This window comes from Diorhabda carinulata, chromosome 9 (genome assembly GCF_026250575.1).
Source record: "Diorhabda carinulata isolate Delta chromosome 9, icDioCari1.1, whole genome shotgun sequence".
NCBI classification, from domain to species: domain Eukaryota; kingdom Metazoa; phylum Arthropoda; class Insecta; order Coleoptera; family Chrysomelidae; genus Diorhabda; species Diorhabda carinulata.
The window spans coordinates 11,805,005-11,829,579 of record NC_079468.1 but is presented as its reverse complement, the minus strand read 5'-3'; the positions used below and the strand labels follow the sequence as shown (position 1 = coordinate 11,829,579).

The following is a 24,575-nucleotide window of genomic DNA, read 5'->3' as shown; positions in this document are numbered from 1 at the left end:
GGTAACAACAATGTACATCGAATGACTATCTCAAGTATATGAGTTAATAAGAGCTGTTATAGATAAGAGGAAAGTCTATCATGATTTAGTTTGTTATTATATACATATATATATATATATATATATATATATATATATATATATATATATATATATATGCATCTGCAAATGTTTTTGATTAATCTTTAAACAGAAGAGACCTAAAATCATAAACATTTAGATGCATTAATATGAATATATTATAATAAATATAAATATAATATAAATATCAAAAGGTCTAAGAAATAAGAAATTGAAGAAATATATATTTTAGACGAAAGGTAGTTTCACCTTATTCGACACGTCCAATAGTTATCGACAAATTTCAACCAATTCACACAAAACCTTGACATGAATCACTCTACCTGGTAAAAATAATAAACGAAACGAATTGTTGGGGAACACGATAGATCGAAAAATTGGTCTTATATGAATATTTACTAGCGTTTTTCCATATTTTTCAAATTATACCAATAATAAATAATCGTGATAATCATAATTTGTTTTGATGAGCATGTCATCATTAGTGTGAAAAGTGTTTGTTCTTCGCAGAATGTTTATAATAATAATCAATAAACTTACTGATTACCATGGACTTATTATTAAATTGGAATATTTTGAACTATCTAATTTGGATCACACTATTCCAACAGTGTAAAGAAGTATAAAAGAAAAAGAAAAAATGGAATTTTCAATTATAATTCCAGAATACGAATGAAAATTGTACATTCGCTGGCCAAATTATTTTGCTGCTCTAATTTTTTCAATCATATTATCATCTTACAACATTCGACAACTGTGGATCTCTTCCAATTTCCGGGTTGCTTCAATAGTGTCTTATTACCGTCATTGTTTACTAGTAAAGTAGACGCTGATGAACGGAAGCTGTTCCCTGTGTATAAATAGCAGTTTTGTAGATATATACATTTGCATTTTCGTTCAGTATTTTGGCAACAGTGTTCACTGCCTTAAAATTATTAAAATACTTCAATCTGTAATATTTTGAAAAAAACTGTACATATGTATTTTAATTTCCAGCTTCTAACTAGAAACTATTCTTTTATGTTAGTTCTGACAGTGAAATTTATTCAAGAACTAAGTATCTTTGATTTAGGAATGGTAAATGATAAAACAGATTCTTTGTATTAAATATGTTACCAACTAATTTTTATCTATTGATTGATAGGCATAAACATCAAAAATTTCAATAATTAGGAGAACCCATGGTAAATAAATCTGGATTGTTATACAGTTTAAACGGTAATCGGAAGAAAAAATTTAACTAGTGTTTTATATCAAAGAATTTCTACAAAAATCTATATATTTCGCCTCGTAGGAGGTTTTTAACATTTTCTATGTTCAATATATAAATATTACTTGCCGTGTAAATTGTGTGATTTTTCTGGCAAGAAATAGTTTTTATTTCAGAAAATGTACTCAGGATATGCCTGTCGCTACTTCCCATAACCTATACTTGAGTTAATGTGCAAACTATTATCTAAATCTCAAGCAAACTTTCGAATTTGTCACTTTGAATATCCAAATTAGTTTGTAGTGTATGATTATTTTTTGCTAAAATCGACATGGGTCAATCAAACTTACAAGTGCTAAAGCAATTGAGTGATGATACTAAGTAAACATCATCTTTAATCAACGAGTAATATTCAAAAATATTCTTTATTAAGTGATCATAGAGAAAATAAGAGATTTGAGAAGTATTTACACGTTACTTCCTACCTCTTTCTGGATTTTTCTGGTAGCAGAAACACAAGAAATATTTGCTGATTCTACTATATTCATTTTGCTGTTATACAAATTAATAATTTGAATTTTTCCTAATTTTTAACAATAAACTATCAGATAGACATTGCTGATGAAATAACGATGCTTATGATGGTATGGAAAAGTATCGAACTAAATAATAAGAATCCAAGAAAAAATTCTGCAAGGAGGGAAAATATAAGCACTATCAACGCATTTTACCTCTATTCATCCAAAATAAATCTATTAACATAAATATTGACAGTTAACATTACTGAATTACATTTGCGCCCGGGTTGACCATTTCTACTGCATTTCAATCATTATCGGACCCTAGGAAAAGTAGTTCTAATTTTGGAAGGGGTACGCGTCTCACACCAGCTATTTAGTGGTAGACTTGAGTGAATCTTTCGAAATTGAACTTGTACTTCTTCCTCCTCACACATCACATGCTCTGTAACCACTCGATATATCGTTTTTCAAACCGCTCAAAACCTATTATCACCAACAAGCAACAGCATGACAACATATACGAATCAAGGAATCAAAAAAGTCACTTTCGTTAGGCTGCCACTGTAGGTAATCTACAAAAGGCTTCGAAAAGACTGGAATATTTCCACTTAACACTAGTGCGTGGTGGTCAAGAGTCCAGTCCCCAAATTCCCAATATATGCAATGCAAGTGCAAGCCCCACAAATAAACTACCAGTAGCTGATACAGTGTCATCTGTAAGTTCACGGCAGTCTGATAAAGGCCATTCATCTACCTGTGCAAATGAAGAAAGAAAGAAGACGAAGTAAAGTTTCAAAACTAGTCTTGCATTTAACATCTCCTCAGAGTCAGACTACTCCTCTCGAAAGAAAAACAAACAAAAAATTTAAGGTAGACAAGAAAACCAAGGTTAAAAATTAAGAGCGAACGAACCATGAAGACCATGTTCAAAGTGATATTACGAGATAAAATCGGAAACGAAAAGTGCGTAGAAGAACAAAAGTTATGGGTTATAGGTTAGATCATAAAATTTCAACCAATTACTTCAAATTTATTCCCATCCATGGTAGTAATCCCAGCTCGAAAGGGGGTACTATGAGTAATAAATTAGTTAATTAATTTACAGAAGTTTTTAATTACACATTTATTGGAAGGTTTCGGGACAAAATTCATATACGACCCTTACAGTAAACCGTATTAAAATTTGACCTCGTATGCAACCCTTCGGTCATCTCGTATTTGTATTTCTAATATTATTCTCAATAGTCCATTTTTTGATTCAATGCCATATTTTTTCCTTTTCGTTCCTAAAAATTTGGAATAGCTTTATTCGCTTTTCACGTTGTCATACCTTAGAATTTTTCATCTTTATAAAATTATTACCATAATTCATATCTGATCAATATCAAGGCTCTCAACTGTTCTCCATAATTTTGAAAATGATTGAAAAACTGTATGTCAGCGTTGATTAGAAGTAATATTTCGAGGAAAACCTTATATTATACCAGAATAAACATTATCATAATTGTTTTTGGTAACAACTATGACGAGATGCTTATTTATGTATAGTAATAATGGTGAATCTTTTTGTCATTGAATGCGGTTTTTATGAAGAAACATTAGTATTACATTTTATTTCAACGATCACATACCACCAATTTTGAAGCGAATTGAAATATAAGACAATGGTGAAAAACTAGTAAATATTATATTGAGCTTTTTAGAAATATTGCCCTTTCAAAATTTTAGCGGTATCCAATTAATGTGTGCTACAGATAAATCAAAGAAAATATTTAACAAAATTATTTTTCAGCAATTCAACAAAATTAGTTATGATCTAGTGATGATTTTTAGTGGTAATCTAATATCAATCCAGTGGATACCTAGCCGTTGTAGAGTTGCTAAATTGTTGGGAATGTGTAGGGGAATAACTGAGAAAGGAAAAAGTAGATAGAACATATTTGGATAAACTAAAATCATGCACCAACCTATTCAATAACCTGATTAATACCTTCAACTTATAATAAGACAAAAATCTGTTATATATTATGTTTCTGAAATAAACAGGAACAACAAATTTTCGTGAAAATTAATTCAATCAAAAGAAAAAACTTTCCAGCAAAACATAAAGGAGTCTCTGCATAATTTGGACAAATTGCAATATTTATTTTAAGAATAAGATATAATTGAATCAAATTTTGTTATCTATCTAATATTTTCAGAGAAGGGGAAATAATCTCATTGTTTTTTCATTCAAATTGCGTTTAAGATAGACTTATTTACTGAATCACAATAATAAAAGATATATTTGACACAAAAACATCATCGACCGATTGAGCATGTCAAATAATCGTGTACCTATAGAACGATATAAAACTATATACATATTACACTCATCATGTCGGAAGAAGTTACTCATCGCCTAATTGCTTGCTTTTTTATTACCAACATATGTGGCAAAAACTAAGATTTCATAATATGTTCCTCATTATGGTAATTTGAGGTTTACTGGATATTTTTGTATACCCGATTTTACTAATTGCCAAATATAAAACCGTTTTCACATTTACGTCATCTCTTAGCTGAACATATATTCAGTATCGTCACGAATAGAATATTAACTTTAATGTCCCATATGACCTGAGAAATTTTTTAATCACGATCTAAAATAGTACCGTAAATCTTCAATATTCGACAACCTAATAAGCCATAATTTTTACAGAAAGACTTTATTATTTTGGTTGATTTAAATACAACAATCAGTGAAAATCTTAACATGATATAGTAAAAATATTTCGAAAGCATTATACGATAACGTTTAGTTTTATTATTTTGGTAGGGATTTACCACTACGATTAGCTGATTTTTAATATAAAAGTAACTTTATATACTATAAAATATGATTTGTTCCCAGAGAAGTAGCAAACCCAACGTCATGCTTCGTATTTGGCACTCCATTTATGTAGGGCAGGGGTCGGCAACCATTTGAGTCAGGAGAGCAAAAAATTATAACAAGAAAAAACATCTATTTATTCATATATTTGTAGTGCTTTTCATAATAACCTAGATAATATAGATACATATTCATATGAAAGTACTAGATAATTACTAGGGTGTTTCATTTTTAATGGTAAAAAATAAAATGTAAAATTCTTGCTGACTTTGCTTTTGCCTTGAGTCTAAGTGATGTATAAGTTATCTGTGTGAAATTTGGAGATGATTGGATAATATTTGGAGGTTGCATACTTTGAACATTTTTGGGTAAGTATTTACAAAATACAAATTTTCAACTTAAATTGATTTTATTGCTGAAATTATAAATCACAAGTTTAAGATAATGATTGATATACACAATAAGATAGTCCTTTAGAAGAAAAATGACATATTGTATCAATTATTCAACTATGTACGATGCAATAGCCTTTTTAGTTCGTTTAGTGACGGCTTTTCTATGATGTTCGACGATCCTCAATAAGAATTGTTTTTGTTGTTCGTCTCTTGTTGATTCATTGAACTGTTTTATTAATGCAATACCTCTCTCTGCAGTATTATTAACAACCTTAAGGGCATCAACATGACTTCGTAGAGGTTCCATACAGGATTCTGTGATATTGGTAATTCCAAACATTTCAAAGAAAAGTTTTGTTTTTTTAGTAACAAAGTCACTGATGTCCTTCCCTTCAAAAACAAAGGTTTTGCTTTCTAATATTTTTGTTTCTCTTTTCTTTGCAGGTTTTTGGTCTAAATTCAAGAACATTTTTTCCTTTACAGTCTTAGGAATACGTTCATCCACAAAAGCCAGTCCCACGTTAGTTTCGGATAAATACCACAGATGCCTCTTAGCGACAGTGAGTGCACTTTTTTGGACGCCTTCATTAGGATAAGCTTTGAGAAGCTGAATCATATCCAAATCATTCTTTGGAGCATACCTACTTACAATCGCTTCATGCCAAAAGCGTACATATATAAGGCTAACAAAGTGTGCGACTCTTGTCATTCCGTTCAATTCTCGTTGAGGAAAATTCAACTGTTTAATAAAGAGGGCAATTTTAAGTGCATACTTTGCTTTTGCCATCCACCTTGCTTGGTGCAAAGCTCCTAGGATTCTAAAACTGAACTCTTTCTTACACCAACCCCCTAAGTAGAGAAGTGAAAACTCTAATAATTCCTTGTAGTCTTCTCTAGGATGACGGCCCGTATTTAGGACCTTTTCTATGTAACTTATCATCTTCTGTCTTTGTTCTTCTAGAGGGCCTTCTAAGGAACTCTTCTCATCCAATATTGTTGTGTATGACATCTTATCAAGTGAATTCCATTGACTTTGGAACTTCTTGTTACTGGAGGCAAAGACTCACTGTTTTTTTTCATCTTCGGATGATGATGCAGATGAGAATTCAACTGCTACTGTCGATTAATCTTAGCTATAGATTGGAAGTGTTTGCTTTTGTATAACTCTTGTTTTTCTTTTTTTAAAGTTTTCGTTTTGGCTTTAGCGGCAAAAACCTTATCAACACCACTCATTGATGAACTCTTCTCTTCTCTTTGAGAGTGTTTCTTGATTTCTCTTTACTGAGATTTTGTTATTCTTTGTACAGTTTCTGTATGCTAATACGAATGTTTTCTTCAGTTTTAACAGGTATTTTTGCTTTCTTCCAAACTACTTGAAGTTTAGTACTGGTGGATGTAGCTGCTTCAGAAAGTGTTCAGTTTCTTATGATGGTGAATGAATACTAAGAGTACTTGTTTCTTTGAAGGAAGCCGAGCTCCTAAAAACCCACTACTAGGCACTTTTTATAACAGCCAAATTCCTCTTTTAGTTGCCATTTTATATATTAATTACCTGAAACACAAAAAAACAAAGTCCATTCGAACTTAGTGTTTCCGATATAACTCAAAATTAAAAATACGCAAACCAGGTTAAAAACTGTTCATGTTCAAAGTGTGCAACCTTTAAATGTCCGATCGTCCTGAAATTCGAGACAGTTAACGTTTACATCACTTGGATGCAGGACAAGATCAAAGTCATTTGAAATTCAAACTTTTGGAAATTTGAAACACCCTAATAATTACCTATTATTTGAGTAGAAAAATCAAAATAATTGAACATTCACTCACAACCCCAACTTGTATTTCAATAACAAACAATTGGGCAAACAAATTCAATGAAAGCGATGGTTTTGCATGGTTATTCAAGTAGAAAATTCAAGTTTAATTCATATCTTGTTTTAAGCTGTAAGTTGGCTTCTTACTTTCAATTCTATTCAAGACAACGCTTGCTCGCACGAATATGTCGCGCAATCTGGAAGACTATTCCATGCATCGAATATAAGGGCCTCAATTCACGGCATTGCTATCAGAGCTCTTTACTTTTGTTCTGTTACATACATACATTCATAAGTCTCAAACTCCTCTAGGTGGCTTTTTAACTCTGTAAATTTCCCACTCTACAAAGCTTTTCTTTTGAAATTGATCAATTGCATTTCTACAAATCCAGTTTCAATTTTAAATGGCTCAATGTAGATTTCGTTAGATTGGTTTTGTTGATTTTGAGTTGCTCCAATCTGTCAGCATATTTAGGAATATATTTATTTCATTCGAGCATAAAGAAAAATATTTCAACACTTTGGAAATAAATCGCACTTTATTATGAAGGAGGTTGTAATACTCAGTCTCCTTGTCATTTAACTATTCTTTAAAGTAGCAAGGGTAGTATGCTGTTGACAAGATGCTATTAACAATATTGATTACGAAATCCATAACCTCAAGTATTTTGGCCCGAAAAGTTTGGGAAAAAGCGCTTATTGCTGTATTATACTGTGAAACTTGCCTCTTTTTTCCTATCATATTTCTCGCTTCATCAGCTGCTATTCAAATGATTTTTCTCTGTAGGTTGTCTCGAGAGAGGTAGCAATTCTAGAAGTTATTCTTCTGGACCTTGGAAGGATACATATCTGACAAAAAAAGCAACTTGTACCGTGTCTTTTAGGTCGCATGACTCATCGATAGCAAATAATAAGAAGGTAGTTGAATATCTTCTACTTGCAAATATGTTACATTTGAAGACATTTTATCTATTCTGTCTTGTAATGGTTTAGCGAAGAATAGGAAGTCTTTGATCTTTTTCAAGATTTCTGGTTTATTTTTCAAATCACGAAACAGTTTTTCACATGCAAGTATAAAGCAATGATTGACATATTCACCATCTCTGGAAGTTTTTTTTTCAATTTCCAATGAACCGACGAAAACGCTGAGACTTTTGCCCTATATGGAAAGCTCAGCCTAGTAGCAGAGATTAAGAGTGCAAGACTAAGATAGCTTGGTCACGTCGAACAGATGCCAGAGGGCCGAGTAGTCAAACTTGCATACTTATTGAGTGCAAGTTTTTTGTGACGTATGAGACAAGCCAAAAAGCCATCTGAGCCATCTGAAAATGACTCCGTCGAATCCCGTTTGAATTCTCAATGCACTTCTTCAGTTTATCTCTGTTTTTGCCTGCTAACGACTGTGATGACGTGTGTCACGAATGTAGAGGCGAAAAAAAGTAAGTCCAAATTGCCGATAGATAGTAACGATGCCTAATCCTTGTTAATAGATTCCGAAAGATTTTTAAATATTTTAATAAAATCAATAATATTTCAATATGTTATATGTTTTTGTTGATAAATCGTCTTGATTTTAGGTCTATTGTTATTAAAAATTAGTTTTTGAAGGAGGTAGAAACATTGACAATTCGACCCATTTCCGTCCATATAAAAAAATAATTAAACTGAAATCTCTTATGAAGTCCAACGATTCAACTGTAAAAATGTGAAGGAATTACCATACTCTATTTCAGACGAGGAAACTTTTTGTATTGGTTCTAGCAGAAAGTACTCTAGGAATCGATATTAAGAATCAGATACACCAATTAATAACGATACACTCCATAACAACTCTGTATCTATGTAATTCGATTCCCTACACTTCCATAAAATATAAGTGAAACTCAAGAATTGGTATTCAGATATTTTACTATTATGAATTCTGTTAGATAGGGTTGACCGGTGTAAAAGGTTTCAAGTTGACAATTCTTACATTATGTCTACTAGTTGAGTTGAATGAAGTTTTTTGATATTTGCTAGAAATATAGTGGGATTAAAATTGAAAATAGACCCAAGCTAAAAGAAATTGAATTCGGAGCGAGAGACTACAACGTTAGCAATCAGTAAATATTAACAAAAATCTTAATTTATAAAAAAAAATTTCTTTGAAAAATGAAACAAAAATATCAATAATCTCGTTTATTTAATAATTTTTTCCTTAGTATTTCTTGACAATTCTCATAATAATTGGTTTATGGAATGAAAAATATGATTCATAAATAAAAGTTTCAATTTTTTAAGCATATCCAAGCTGATTTTGAAGATACTGGGTTTTGATTTTGAAATTTATAAACAACTATGCTTTGCCGCAATTTTTTGTAATGTGCTCTACAATACATAGGGTGAAAAGTAATTTCGACTCATTTAATCTAAAATCAATATTTACAGAAATAAGTTGCAATAATTACTTTTCGTGAAAAATAGTGTACATAACTCAACAGAAAGAACTTGTTTGTACTATAATATTTTTCCACTAAGTTAACGTCTCGTTCATAACACTCAAATTTGTGTGAAATGTGTCACTTACTTTCCGTGCTTTTTTCACTACAACTTCTAATTTTTCTTTGCAGTCCTCTTATTTGGCATAGCTCTCCACAACTGTAGAATGCTCTAGACTTTGCTGGCTTGAAGTCAAGACTTTTCCACTAGATGAAATCCTTGGATTTACAGTTGACAGTTTCAAATTATGTGTATCATAGTTTCCACCGCTATTCTAGAGTCGGCAGTATGCATCAGCAGCCCTATCTGTGACAATAGACTTCTGCTTGTCCTGTGATTGGACTTACCTTAGGCTCATCCTACCGTCTATTTAGTTACAGTCAGAAGGGTGTGTCTCCCATGTTATATAATATACTATTCTCAAATGCTAAATATAAATTCAGGCTTTTGAGAAAAATATGCATAACCATCAGTTGTCGACAATAGATTAATCGAGGTTTCAAAAGTTACATTAAATCACGTTTCTAGAATTTGTACTATAAATCCAAGCTTCCCATCATCAGGGTAACTATAATATAAATGGAGCAATGAGATACTAACTTACGTTCAATTTGAGGATGATTTCCTAGATGATAATACACAGGAGTGCGCTATAGTAAATGAATGGTGAATTTTCATGGCAATTGATTATGTATGGTGTGATTGTTGTCATGGCTGTAAAATTTATGAATTATGTATTGATATCGAAAATAATATTGAAAAATATGTATATAAAAATGACATAACAGTTCAATAATGACTAAATTTTGTGTGATGTTTATGATTCATATTTGTATCTAAAAACTATATTAGTTGACATTTGACCATAGGTGGTGAGATTTACGATATCTAAATTAAGTCAATTATTTGCATCTGACTAATTAGTTAAGTTAACTGTCTTGACTGAGACGAATTATCAATATTTTCATTTTAGAAGTTGAATACCATTGAACAAGAACTCTACAACTGTCAGAAAGCATACGGTGATAATGTGTCAATGATAGTAAGATAAGTTATGGTTGAATCCATGGAAGTCAAGTGAATTGTCACAAATTTACTAGTTGTGGTTTGTGTAATTAATTCACAAATGAGAAGAGAGAGAGATAAATGTCAAAAAATTGTTACAATTTGTAGACAAAAGCTCGTAAAAACTGAAAAACAAACATATTAATAACTGAATGAAGATACGAATAAAATAAAATTTCATTATACAGAATAAAACCATAATCAGTAACAACCTTAGAGGTAAAAGTAATAGGTAATACATAATTAGTATATAAAACGTATATAAGTCCATAGCAAAAATTAAACCAGTATGCAGCATGTCCGGAATTGAATATTATTATTAGAATAGAAGTCGTTTATTTCCAATAAATATACCCTTAAATGATTGTGGAATGTGGGAAAACATGATATCGATTTGATTTCAATTGGCAAGTGATTGTGCATTTTTTTGCATTGTAAAATATTGAGCCCTCAACTAATTCTGAACGTGGAGTAGGTAGGTAAACGACGTGCTCCGCGTTCCTAAGTGGATAGCCGTGCAACGATCTTTCTGTGATGATAGATATTCAATTGGAACAATCCAGTTATTATTTGAAATTAATATACAGATCCGGACTGGTAGAGGTTATCCAAATCATGGGTTATTGTAATATTGACTATGTACTGTTGGTATCAAATTCTAAAACTAATGACATAAATAAATTTTTATGAGAGAAGTAGTTTAAAACTTGAATTCCGTCAGGAATCAAATAAGGATGGTTCACAATATAATTCTTTTGTTATTGAGCATCCAAAAATTGTATTCTTTTGATCAAGACAAAAATATACTATTATTGGCCTATAACGTAGTACATTCATTTTAATTGATTTTTAATGATTCTGTAACAGTAGTAAAACTTGAATTTATTTTCAAAATTCCATATGAATAAAACTGAAAAACTTCAGTCCATTTAACACTTCATAGATTGTTCGATTATTTTTTATAGAGATTCCAATCTTTCTACGCTATTCGGCCCTATTTAATCGCATTTCTCTTATTTAATTTTTATTAGATACTAAGATTTTTATCTCATATAAAATGTCTACCAACCGTAATTCTACGCTCTTAGCTTCTATTGAGATCTTATCGAGCAATTGAATTAATTGATACCGATATACTCGCTAAATGTTGAAGAAGAATGGTATTTCAGAAATCTCGCGAAGAAAATGTTTATTATACATAAATACGTTAAGTGTGTAATGGACTTAAAACTGGTGGAAAACGTAAGATGATTTGAAACGTTTGAAGTGAAATCTTTCTATAAGATAGAGGTAGTGAAATTTATCGATTGTGCAAATGGAAATATTTGAAGATGATATTCGATAACTATTACTCTATCACACAAACACCTTCATCACATCAAATTATCAGAAGCACATTACGATGCTATCGTATTCGGTATTGAAAGTAGTGTGATATTTTTGTCAAGATCTAATATTGTTCAAATATCAGGTGATCAAATGAAACAATGATCGAAAAATGTAAGAATTACTCAAATAATTTCGGAATTGTTACAAGCTCTATATGAATGGAATAATGCACGAGGGTTGTCTGCCAATATTCCAACCTCACAAAGTGATAATACACTTAGTCCAGGGATACTTTAACATTTTCAACCTTCCAAATAATAGTTGCCGTCTTTCTCCTCAAAATAGACATTTACTACAATACCTTTTCTGATGAAAATCTCTCTACTGCAAGTGAAACTTGGAAGTTAGAAAACACGTAACTAGATTTGGTGAATACGTTGGCTATTTCAGCCATGGCGATCACGATTTATGAGAAGGTCCGTTATCCTCATGAAACAGTTTTTTCTATTTCTTAAAATGCTATCGCTCCCTCCACTTCATCAAGCAATGATGCATGATACAAGATAGTCAATGAACACATTTCCATGACTAACCCTAAAAACGGTTGTCATCACTTTTCTATACGATGATGCTGTCCTTGCCTTTTTCGGAGAGTGTTCGCCCTTTGAAATCCACTGTTTTGATTTTTTTTTATTGTGTTAATAGTATAGTGGTGGATGCAGATTTTATTTACAGCTATGAATTGATGCAAAAATTGTGACTCTTTTTGCTTAAAACCGTATCAATAAAGGGTGAGAAATATTCATTAGAATGTCCTTTTGGTCCAAAGTTCTCAAACGCTTACGTATACATAATTCTACAATCACCAAATGGCACATGCGTTCTTTTGATGTACCGATAACATATTTCACTTCTCTGACCTTAATTCAACTATCCCTCAATATCATTTGGTGAACTTTTTAGATGTTATCGCTAAGTGTCCCCATTTTTGCCTGTCCCGAGTCAGTCATGCACCAGTACAAAATTTAACAGTTATAAACGATTGTGCGGAGTCTCGGTATATAATAGATATATTCTTTCATTTGCCTAGGCGTACTACCTTTCAAAAACAATTATTTTATGACACCTCGATACTGAAGTATTTTCAGAAAAATCTTCACGACTCACTTATACGCTTATAAAACATAACAATAAATAAAATCAACGACTTAAAAAATATAATAGGACGTTATGATATAAACTATTATCAGTATGATCATGAAATTCATTTGAAGGAATATAAAGCAAATGTGGACGAAATCAAGAAAATAGGAAACTTCCACTTGCTATGTATTATCTAAATTAATATTTCGAAGCTCAAACATTGAATGAAATGTATATAAAAAATATAGTTAATTTCAAATTATGTTACAAGCGGTAATCATTTATATAAATGATAAATAGAGAACATAATAGGGGGAGATAAAAAAACGTTTCCATGTAAACTGTAAGTAGCCGAAGACAAATAAAGGAAATCAACTTCGTTATCATTATCAATCCAAGGTATGGAGAATAGAAATATCGAATTGCACATGGTAAACATTTAACTTCCCCCATTATCCTATATTAAATGGAATGTACAAGCAGAAACATTTGGATGTTTTAATTTCTGTCATAACTAACAAGAATACTAATAAAGAAAACAATGTAAGAGGCTGAAAAACGCTGATAGACGAAGTTGAATGTCGAGAGTGGAAGTATTTGCAGTACGCAAGACGTGGCATTCGAGGAGACGCTTTGGATGCAGTAGCTCTGAATCAAACGGATTATTACACAAAAAGGAAATTTGCTTAAATAATATGAATAATCAGATTGAGTGATTGATGATATCTTCCATTTGCATTCCTCTACTAAAATAAATCGATTAATAATGAATACTGTTTAATTCGGCAAATATGGAAATTTGAAAGAAAAATTATTGGATATTTGCAACGCGTCTATTAAACAAGGTCTGTAAGTATTTGAATTGGTTGCGATTGCGAATACCTCAAGTTTATCATTTTATTTTTCTTATTAATCTTTCATTCACTGGCCTTCATTTTCGAAAGTTTGGAAATATTAAAGAAATTCAACCTTCGCAACAAGTAATATGAGTATTTGGGAAGTTTTTAGAGCAGGTGATCGTAAGATCACAATTTATTGGTCATTATTCCATTCATGGAGGAAAGTTATCATCATTTTCTCAAGTTGTAATATCTGAGATAATTTTCAAAATTAGTTTCAATTGTTCAACGTTTTTCATGGCGCATCGAACTATTCGCCTCAAGACGAACACGAAGAAGTAAAAAAACAACAAATGGATTCGTATGTAACATACTTCGAACATTATCAATACTCACAACTCTATAATCTACTATTAGGCTATTCGTTCACTTAATGTATACTGGATGTCTATCCAAACGTACCTCCTAAGGGAGCTAGCGCCCTTTTAAGGCTGTTTCATTATTTTTTTAAGTATATGGCAAAAAGGCGCTATATACAAACTTGAAATATGGTATATTCTGTTGTGTTTTATTGCCGTCATAATTGTTCAATATGGCAGATGCATCGGAGAAATTTAATATAAATTAATAAAAAGATATTTTTCTCGAAAATGGAGTGAACATGGCGAATTCAAAAAATCATTTTTTTTTTCGGAAAATACGTAATAGCAGGAACTTTTACCAAAGTCAATCGTTGCTGTAGTTTGCATTTGATACAAGAGTTTCTGCACACTCTGTGTTTGTTTAGCGAGGTTTTTTGCTTGTACTTCATTTTTAAATTTCAAAAACGTACTTTTGTTTAATTAGGCAACAGGCAGCTAAGGATTGATTATCAGGTGCACAATTTATAAAAAATGAGGAGGGAATTCAGAGATAAAATATTGACGCTGTTACCAAGTAAAAGGAGCTTCTCAATATTTCGATAAAGGCGGAAAGTAGGACACATCGATTTATAGAATTATTTACTAAATGAGAGATATAGCAATTATGTTTCAAATTTTAAAGAATTCTAAAAAATTTCACATTAGAAACTTGTGTTGTGATAATTAATGATTAAATGCAATTTCCAATCAAACACTCATCACGGTAGGAAACAGGGAGTTTCACCTGAAATTTTGTTTGCAAATATAATCAATTTCATTTCTTCAATGACTATTTTTGAAAGTATGAGAGATGATCGGTATAAAAGGTTACAAGCCGCAGTATTTGAAAATTTTTTATTGAAAAATTTGTTTCTTAACAGTGGAGATAGATTATGCTACTTGTCATAAAGCTAACGTGGAACTAGATGGTAGAAAATTCTTAGACGGTTCTGAAATACAAAAGCTATTACAAAATTCTCGTGGAAAAGCCCGAGCCATGATTCAAGTTTCATCGGCGAAGAATAATTAATATTAGCTTTTGACATTCACAATTAAATCGTGCAAGTTTACAGCTTGTTTCAATCAGGCAGACAGAACGTTTAACGGGTGTGAAATCTAGTCAAAACGTGTAGTATACAGATTCTGTGTTGCGATATTCCAAGTTGTATACCCGCTAGCTTTTACAGTAGAAACGATGGAGATTTTCAATCACGTGACTAATATGTCAGTAACAATATTCATATGAATTAAATCAAAGTTTCTGTCAACTCCATAATATTTCAAAGGTCGGCCTTCTACGAATTGGTTATTAAAAAAGAAATTCAATTTTTTTAATTGTTTGTATTGTTTTTAGATGGTTAACATGAACATATTTAGCAGAACTCTTTTGATAAAAACCAAGTTACAAAATTCAAAATTTGTTTTTTTTGACATACATCCATGTTTCATCTAAATATAACTTATCTTGAAAATACACTATCACCATTTTCTCTATATTTTCGAAGAAAACATGCTCTTTGGCTAGCAATATTTGTTCGTTCTATTAATGATTTCTGTTATCTTCCTTTTTATATTCAAATCTCGAATGTTCTGATATCACTGATAAAGAGGTACTTCCAATAGAAATAATTTCCTTATTTTTCAGTTCGTCATTTATGGTTTTGACTCCATGATAGATATTATGAAATGACAAAACTCATAACCTCTATGATCAAGTTAGATAACACTAGATAACACTAGATAATAGTACTACATGCTCTATATGATGTGTAAAAACAATTTTCTTAAATTTCATTTATAGTGTAAGCTGACGGTGAAGGTTAAGGATATATTGTATTATTGTTTCAAATGTTTATTAGCTTACTCTGTACATACATCTCATATAAAGTGTTCCTGCTACTGCCATTTTCGCTCCCTCGGATACATCCTCTGTTTTTAGTTTTACTCGTGGTGTCCGACTGAGTGGTGTTAAGAACGTTGATTATTTTCATTCTTTCTTCAACGGAACATATAGCTTTTACAGATATCTTTAGCGCAGTTGCCACTGTCTGAATTATATAATTTAAATAGAAATCTCTTTAAGTAGATGTTAACTTTAGTATAATACCTCCTAAACAAATGAAAGAAATTCAAAAGGTCCGCAGTTCTTTTTTTTCGATCTTAAAATATGCAATCACATTTATAACAAACTCTGAAAATGACTGTTGTTTAATATACCGAAGGCACTTGTTTGAAGCAATTTCGAAAATTCTACAGATATTTACAAATTCTTCAAAATTATAAACACTACTTACCAATAATAAGTAGTAACATAAGCATTGTAATCTTCCCGCCTTATGATATTTTAGGTATCTAAAATGTTGAAAGATTAGTGGTTTATGATGTATTATGCTTGTACATACCGACAAAGTCACACGAGCTGAAGTAATCTAAACATATAACTATTCTGATGGCTAGTACACAAGACAAAACTTGGTTTGATCATCTCATCTTCTAAGCAAGAAAAAAATTATGGAGTTGCGTAGAGGGAATTGCTAAATTAACGACGGAATTATCAGGAAATGAAATGACACAGTTGCTTAGATCATGTCAGAAACTGAACCTTTCATATACAGCTAGATTTGACACACTGTTACGATTTTCTGTTTTCGAGATGAAGCACTAATCTAGCAAACATATGGGAGCTAGATGAGGATGGTGAAAAGATAGGACAATAATCTAAGTCCTATAACTACTCAAGCTTACCATATATACAAATATACCAACAAAACACTATACAAATCGTAAAATGGAACAAAGTTACGCGTGCCGAATCTCTAGGAGCAGCCTAGCTCTTCTGAGATCTAGGCACTCGAGATCTTCAATTCGACGTGTGCCAGGTATATCGGAGAGGATTAAGTTATGTGCATGTTATTAGAGCATTAAGGAAGTTTTAAAATAAAGTTTACTTGGAATTACCTGCCTTAGGTGTCGGTTATTAATGGATCGAACGATTATTGTGCTATTGAGGAAGTTGTTCGAGGATACGGTCGAAGGGAAAATGTTGTGAATGGAAGGGTACTTATAATATGTATTATTAAATGTGCCGGCACTTGGTATGGTCGCCACATACATTTCTCCTTAGACAGAGACAGAAACCATCTTCCGAAATTGGGTTCAATTAACAAGGACATTATTTCTATCAAGACGGAAAGACGGTTAAACAAGTTGGTTCTGCGTTATAATAAATGCTTAAAGAGATAGGGTGATTATGCCGAAAATAAAGTCAGATAAAACGAATAATTTTCTGCTATATTTCTTGTCCATTGTGAAGATATTATTCCTCACTTGTATAATTTTTGTTAATATACAATATAGAATTTTTTTTAACCGGATATTTGATTGATGGTTCTTATACGATTCATTTTATTCATAGAGTTACTTGTCACAACTTATGCCGAAAATGAACATATATTAAAAATATTTACTTTTCAGTATTAAGACGGCCAACTCATTAAAACCAAGCAGTGACTCTTAATGGCAACAAAGCTGGGAACTGCACACGAGTGGTAATATTTAAGCGCGTCTTTCGTGGTTATAACTAAAATTTTTACGTTCAGTTTACTTATTGAGAATTTATGTATGACCAGTGAAGTGACAAATAAGATTATGTCAGTGTCGTCAACTAACTAATTCCGGATATTTAAAAATTTCTGAGAAATGGACACTGAAAGTCCTGTTATTTGGCCTGCATGGTGTTATTCAGGTAAGTTAAAAGAATTTTAGGATTATAGGTCGATTTTGTAGATTTACTCTTTCAGCTTCTTAAGGGTATCGGAAATGGATAATTATAAAATATTTAGGTTTGAAAATTTATACTAAAGAATAATGATGGCATTCTTATGAATTCAATTCATATTGTTAGATAATATACTTAAATAGCACTGGACGACAAAAAAAATTTGTTGTAAAACAAGAAAGAATAGCGTATTGTGATAAAATGGACGTATACAAATACGAAAATATGAAAAAAATAATTGTAATACGCAAGGTTTTTAAGTTACATTTATAGAACCATTATTATTGGTAAAATAGTTAATACTTATTAAAAAATAATTTCACTTTTTTTAAATCGTATTTATTGACAATATCTATAGTTTTCATCTAATAAAATGTTTCACATCTATTAAAAATAAAAACTTGAAAAAAAATCACTTTAAATATAAATTAGCTCTACTTTTTCCTTTTTTGAGGTATTACACTTTCTCTTTTTAAAAACAAACATCACCGATCATGGCAGAATTCCATCGTCCTTGATACCGAATTTCCATTGTTCTAATATCTTGGTGGAACCTTTCACCCTGCTTATCACTGACAGCTTCCAAATTTTCGGGAAAAAAATGTGAGATGGGAATGGAGGAAATGAATTTTCAATGACATTCGAGCAACAAGGGACTTGTAAACATCTAGAAGTTCATCAACTAATTGTTGGTAGTTTCGATCCATATTATTGCCCAAAAATCCCATCACTACACTAACAAATGCTTTCCATACTCTAAGTTCCTGTCTAATGACCTTTTTTTCAAAATTGTTATCGTCTCCTTCAGCTATTTTCATATTTGTGTACCAATAAAAAAACATTCCTTTAATTTGGCATCACTCAATTGGGGAAAGACTTCTTCAAGGTATTTGAATCCATCACCCTCTTTATCCATAGCATTTACAAAGTTTTTCATCAATTCAAGTTTAATTTGAAGGGGGGGCAGAAGAACATTTTTGGGATCTACAAGGGATATAAACTTAACATTTTGAAATCCCTGTTGAAATTTACTTCTTGCTTGCCAATTTTTTTTACATATTGTGGTACTTGGACTAAAAATAGGGCGGTGTAATGTTCTTCGGAATTTCCTGATGAGACGTTATCTCAAGTATCTTCTAAAACTATATTTTGCGGATCTAAAGGCGCAATCGGTACTGGTAAATAGACAAAAATAGCAGTCATCAAAATGGTTAGTAGGTTCCTGCCATACCATTGGAATTGTAGAAGGCATGCTTTTTTTCTTCCCATTCATCTACTGCACTACAACTAACACAGCACGCGTGGAGGCCCACTGCTTGTCTTAGTCGATATTTTCGTCTTTATAATCACTTCTTGCACTATGAACAGAGAACCACTTAATATAAAACTAAACAGAATACTAATTTTTAATGTTATTTTTATGTAAATTATTCTAAATATTACAGTTCAGGTATTGTTTTGGCCATAAAATTCATCGCCCGTTCATAAAATTACCTACATGCTAATGTAAACAGGGATAATTAAGCTATCGAAAAGTGTTTGTGTTTAATAAATATTTTTTCCATTATTGGAGGAGTATTTCCATTTTAAAAATAAGGAATAAGGCCTGTGTTACGAAAATCTTGTCGGCCAGTGATAATTTGAGTAGTATAATTATTTAAATTGAGAGTACTAAGTAATTTGATAGGAATAATTGTAGATATATCTGTTAAAATATAAACCATAAATTGAAAACATAAATTCATCGACTAAAAGTGAATACAAAATTTTTGTAAATGGTTTAATCAATGTGAAACATATATGCCTAATAAGATTTATATTTATATATTCTTACAGTGGCGTAAATGTATTAGTTTTTATATTTATTCCAATTAATTTTCCTTTAGAGTATTTGTAAAGAGCATTCGCGTGTGCAATATTCTGCACATTTTGTTGTGACACTAACTTCCATAATTGTCATGTTTTTCTTTGTATACCCACAGGTATTAATCTAGCAATTCCACAAAAAATAAATTTTTATACCACCTTGATTTTCACTTTTTTGCGATTTCAAGTTATATATGGTGCAACATCATGTTCATAAACCCACCTCCCTTCTCAAGTAATGGTGCGTTTCATGAAGGCAATGTCCTCAGCTACTTTGTCTAGATACAGGTCTTTTGGTATATATGATAATATAATACATATAATGAGTCGTTCCATAAAAGATTTTGAGAACCTCTTCTACCTTTCATATGCCCATACGACGATCTTCGATTACCATTTCAACAGCTTCATTGATATTATTATCGGTAACAAAGATGGATGGGTGACTCACATTAGGCTACCTTTCGACAACGTCACTACCTTAACCAAATGCTTAGTGCCACTCAAATATTTTCTGTTACGATAAAGTAGACTCCACAAAACATTTGGAAGTACAACATTTGAAGCAAACTCGTAGCTCAACTAATAAACCAACAATAATTAAGATATGGCGTTAAAACACAGAAATTTAAAAAGATTGTACTAATTAATGACGAAATTAGTACTGATTTGATTTACCTAGCTTAAGTGCACCAGTTGGGGTCAAAATTGATCTTATATTTCACTGGCCATCCTGAGTGATAGTCAATAATTATTTTCTCACATTTTTATATTTTCCTGTATGTATATCTGAAATATTCTTTATAGCGCTAATTAAATTTCTTAAGTTTGTTGATTTCACTACGAATTTTTGATGGAAACATTTATAATTTATCTCCTTCACTGACCTTAACAGGTCCATCAGATCCTTCCTATCACAAAAAGTATTCAAGAATCACTTCTCTACCTGTATCGTGTATTCTAAAGAGCTTTATTATGGGTACGGGTTGTTTGTTGAGAAGACCATTGAAATTTCTCGATTTTACGAACTTTGTCCAGTCACTCAAGGGTCACCACTAATGGTTATTATTTACACAAAAAGTTGAAGGTCGAAATACCGAGACTTTCAAGATAAACACTGTCATTGGCGTGGGATATTTTTTTAGACTGCATCCGTAAGTAACGATTATTATAGGTATTTAATCATCGTATGAGACAACATCATTAATGATTAATTCAACATTTAATAGACATTCACTTTTCCACTTATTCCTATGTATTATTTCTGAACTAACTCTGTGATGAAGAAATGTGATTAATAGCAAATGCATAATTTGTGCATTATTTGAGTTATTCCTACTTACTCATCCTTAAATATTCTTAAGTTTAAGTTTTTAAGTTGGTTGTAAGTTATTGATCAAATAGGTAATTTGGAAGCTTTCAATCTATTCACTCCAGTTTTAAATTAAGTTTCTATCTTCAATGTATTTTTTCTCTTTCAATATAGCGATGATTATATGCCAGAATTTGATATCTCTCCGTTTTAGTGTTGCCTCTTCCCATTCGTCCTTGTGCTATTGAGTTTTTTTCCAAATAGATAACAATCAATTTATCTACATTTCAAATAACTTTATTTGTAATTGTTCATAATATTTAAATTCAATTGCACTGATCAAATGTAGAAATAAACATTTTACATACAATAATTGGAAAGATATTGAGAGCACAGTTCTTTAGTGTAGCTATTTTTTGATCAACAAATCACTTAAATTTCCGAGGAAAACAAAATTCTACGAAGGCGTGTTAACGGAAGTTACTGTTCAGTTTACCTTGAAAAAATATTTTTTATTCAATCTTATAAAATATTTTTGTTCTAGCCCTACACACTCAGGCCAGCGAGTTTCCGAAGTTAATGGCTTTGTCTCTCAATCGATATCTTCATCATGCTTCGTATAATTAGTTATTCGATTATTGTCAATGGCACTTTATAAAATCCCTGAGTTAGATCAATGAACCACATAAAAGTTGTCGAGCTTTCTTATCAAAATTCATCTTTTTTGAATTGGAATACCTTCCACTCCTGAACACTTGCTGTTCTTCACAAATTCAGGTTGAAATAACTTCCTTCTAGTGAGCGAGTCTTGGCCTAGCGATCTTTGTCTTGGTCTTGGAAAAAAGGCAAGACCAAATATTCTTAATTCGAGGTTCGAAATATACATTATTTTCTTTAAACGTTTGTCAAATATTGATAAATAAAAGCTTCATTCTAGTCTGGTTTTGTCGCGCAGAAGATGTTCGAGAATAACAGGGATGTAGGTATTTTGGATATTGAGGAACTATAAAAGAAAAAAACCTTGAAGTGAAAATGTTTTTATTTCATTTGCTAGTTCAATTATTTTATTCAAATAATGAGTTAATACCAAATTTATAACTTATAATAATGAAAACAATAACGAATTTATCTGTTGGTTTTTTATAATTATCGAATTCTTAATTTTGTCTATAAAATATAGTTGTCTTTGTATTATTTGAAGCACTTACTTATGCTGTGCAATTTGCTGTTTTTTTTTGTTTTGTGTAGCCTCTTTACAGAGCTCAGGTGAAAATTAATATTATTCGAGAAGTTTATTTGAAACCTGACAAATAATCCTACAAACACGTAATCACCACTTAACTTATTAATTTTGGTCACTTACTTATACAATAATTTCTAAAAAATTTTTAATTTTTAAAAAATTACCAGTATTATTTTTAAACATTGAAATCACACTATACAAGACACTTTCATAATATTTACATCAACAACACTCCATTCCTCATTTCTCAATGCTTTATTTAGTTGAAACACTTGCCTTATGTAGATATCTATTGAAAAAGTGCAAACCAAGACCAAGACTAACCTGGTCATGGATGCCTTTATGGTTGGGGGATCGGCTATTTTTTATTATTTAAATAATGTATTCCAGATACTTCATTTCCATTTGGAAGGTGAATATTCTTGTTAGTATATGTTTTGTAAAGAGAAGTTCAGTTGAACTTTCTTGAAGAACATAATTGATTCATAGATACCTCATTTGGTGGTATTAAATAATCTAGAATTTCCGACGATAATGCTTTCCTTCGTTTCTGTAGCAACTCGCTCAAGTTAATAATAACTGGATCGAATCAGGCTAGTAAAATACTAAAAAGATCTGATTTAGTGAATTGCCTCTATTCCTGGATTCTTGTGCTTCTTCCGCTAGTTGCCCTTTAAGAAGAATTGCAAAATACATCACACGTGATGCATATAATACCACGAATATTGTTATAAATATATAACCATTTGGTTGATATAACCATTTGGTATAAACATTTTGCACATTTTGTCACGATTCGTCCAAGCTTCTCTTTTCCTGAAGGCAATCGTGGGTGTAGTATTAATTAATTCTGTAATCAGTTTCGGAGCATCCAAATTCCCCTCTCCATCCTCTTGAACCCATTTGAGCTGTGTAAGCCAAAACTCCGATGCGCGCGATTTTTCCCTAACAAATTTGCTTTTTTTTTCTTTTAGTTATCTTGCTAGAGAGATATTTAGGACCGTTTCATGCGAGAATTTGATGTTAGCTTATCAGACGAATAAGTATTGAACAGTTCATTGAGGCAAGCAGTATTTTGCTCTTGTTTCCATTCTATTAGCGATTTGTTAGGAAAATGTGAAACATCGCTGATATATGTTACGTTCCACAGACTTAAAGTTCCTTCTCCATACCCATAAAACTTTAAATGATAGCGGACAACTTAAATTTGAAAGGAAAAGCTTCAAAATGGTATAACTGCATACATGAAAATTATGATATTTTTAAAAGGAGAAAATATGGGTAGCTAATTTTTGTTTAACAGGTTCTATTAACTATGCTAATTTTGTATCTCTACAAGGACTTTACTATTTATCGTTTTGATTATTTTTTGTTGACTTCCCAATTCATCAGCCACCAATCGTAGAATCAGTCACTGATCTCTCGTCAGCATATTTCGTACTCGTTCAGTCGACGCTTGTCAACGACTGACCTGACCGTGGCTCATCCTCAATCGTTTCCTTGCCATCTTTCAAACTTTTCAACCAGCCGTCAATACATCCACCAACATTTCATGTGTCTTAAGAGCCATTTTTTCCAATCTGTGACAGATTTTGATGTTCATTCGTTCCTCTATTACATGATGACACCACCTTTTACACTGATTACATTCGATTGTCCATAGAAGGTTTTCGCATAATAGCCATGAGGCTTCTTGATAGATGCATCATTGACGTGCATCGGGATTGTCATGTGAAAAGCTCGTAGCACGTTGAGATATCGGACCATTCACTAAACTGTTTAGACCCACCTCTTAGTTCATTCTTTCTGCAGATTAAAATATTCACCTACGGGAAAGATGAATTTTTAGAATGAGTGCTAAAAGAAAATTTATAGAAATATAACGGGTCGCTAATACCCCCAAACAAAATCATTGTAACAATTTTAAATCAAATTTCCGTCTTTCTCGTGGTTTTTCTAGGTTGGTTTTCACATTTACCCGGTTGAAATTTTGTGAAAATAGCACACTTTATGAGGATGAATATAAAACAATATAGAACAACCAAGTATATTCTTTGAATTTATCTCTCTTGCTCCACTGCTTGCAAATTTTTTTTGAGAGAATGTTTTCTTTTCTATTTTCATTTTTTCTAGTTTTTGGCCTATGAGTATTCTTCTTTAAGATTTGCAACAAAAATCTCTTTATTGGCAGAAAATCCTCTCTCTGCTATAGAATTGCTGTGAGAAAT

General features: G+C 31.5%; 1 protein-coding gene across 4 annotated transcripts in view; it reads left to right on the top strand.

Moving 5' to 3' along the window:
* The window catches only part of LOC130898287 (lethal(3)malignant brain tumor-like protein 3), a 343,664-nt gene that overhangs the window by 212,802 nt on the left and 106,287 nt on the right, over positions 1-24,575 (top strand). The window contains exon 2 of one of the 4 annotated variants that reach the window (XM_057807481.1): positions 17,623-17,893. The exons of the other annotated variants lie outside the window; for them this stretch is intronic. Within the exon in view, the coding sequence (XP_057663464.1) occupies positions 17,848-17,893 (46 nt within the window). The 5' untranslated portion in view covers positions 17,623-17,847. The remainder of the gene's footprint in view (positions 1-17,622; positions 17,894-24,575) is intronic. 4 annotated transcript variants of the gene reach the window in all.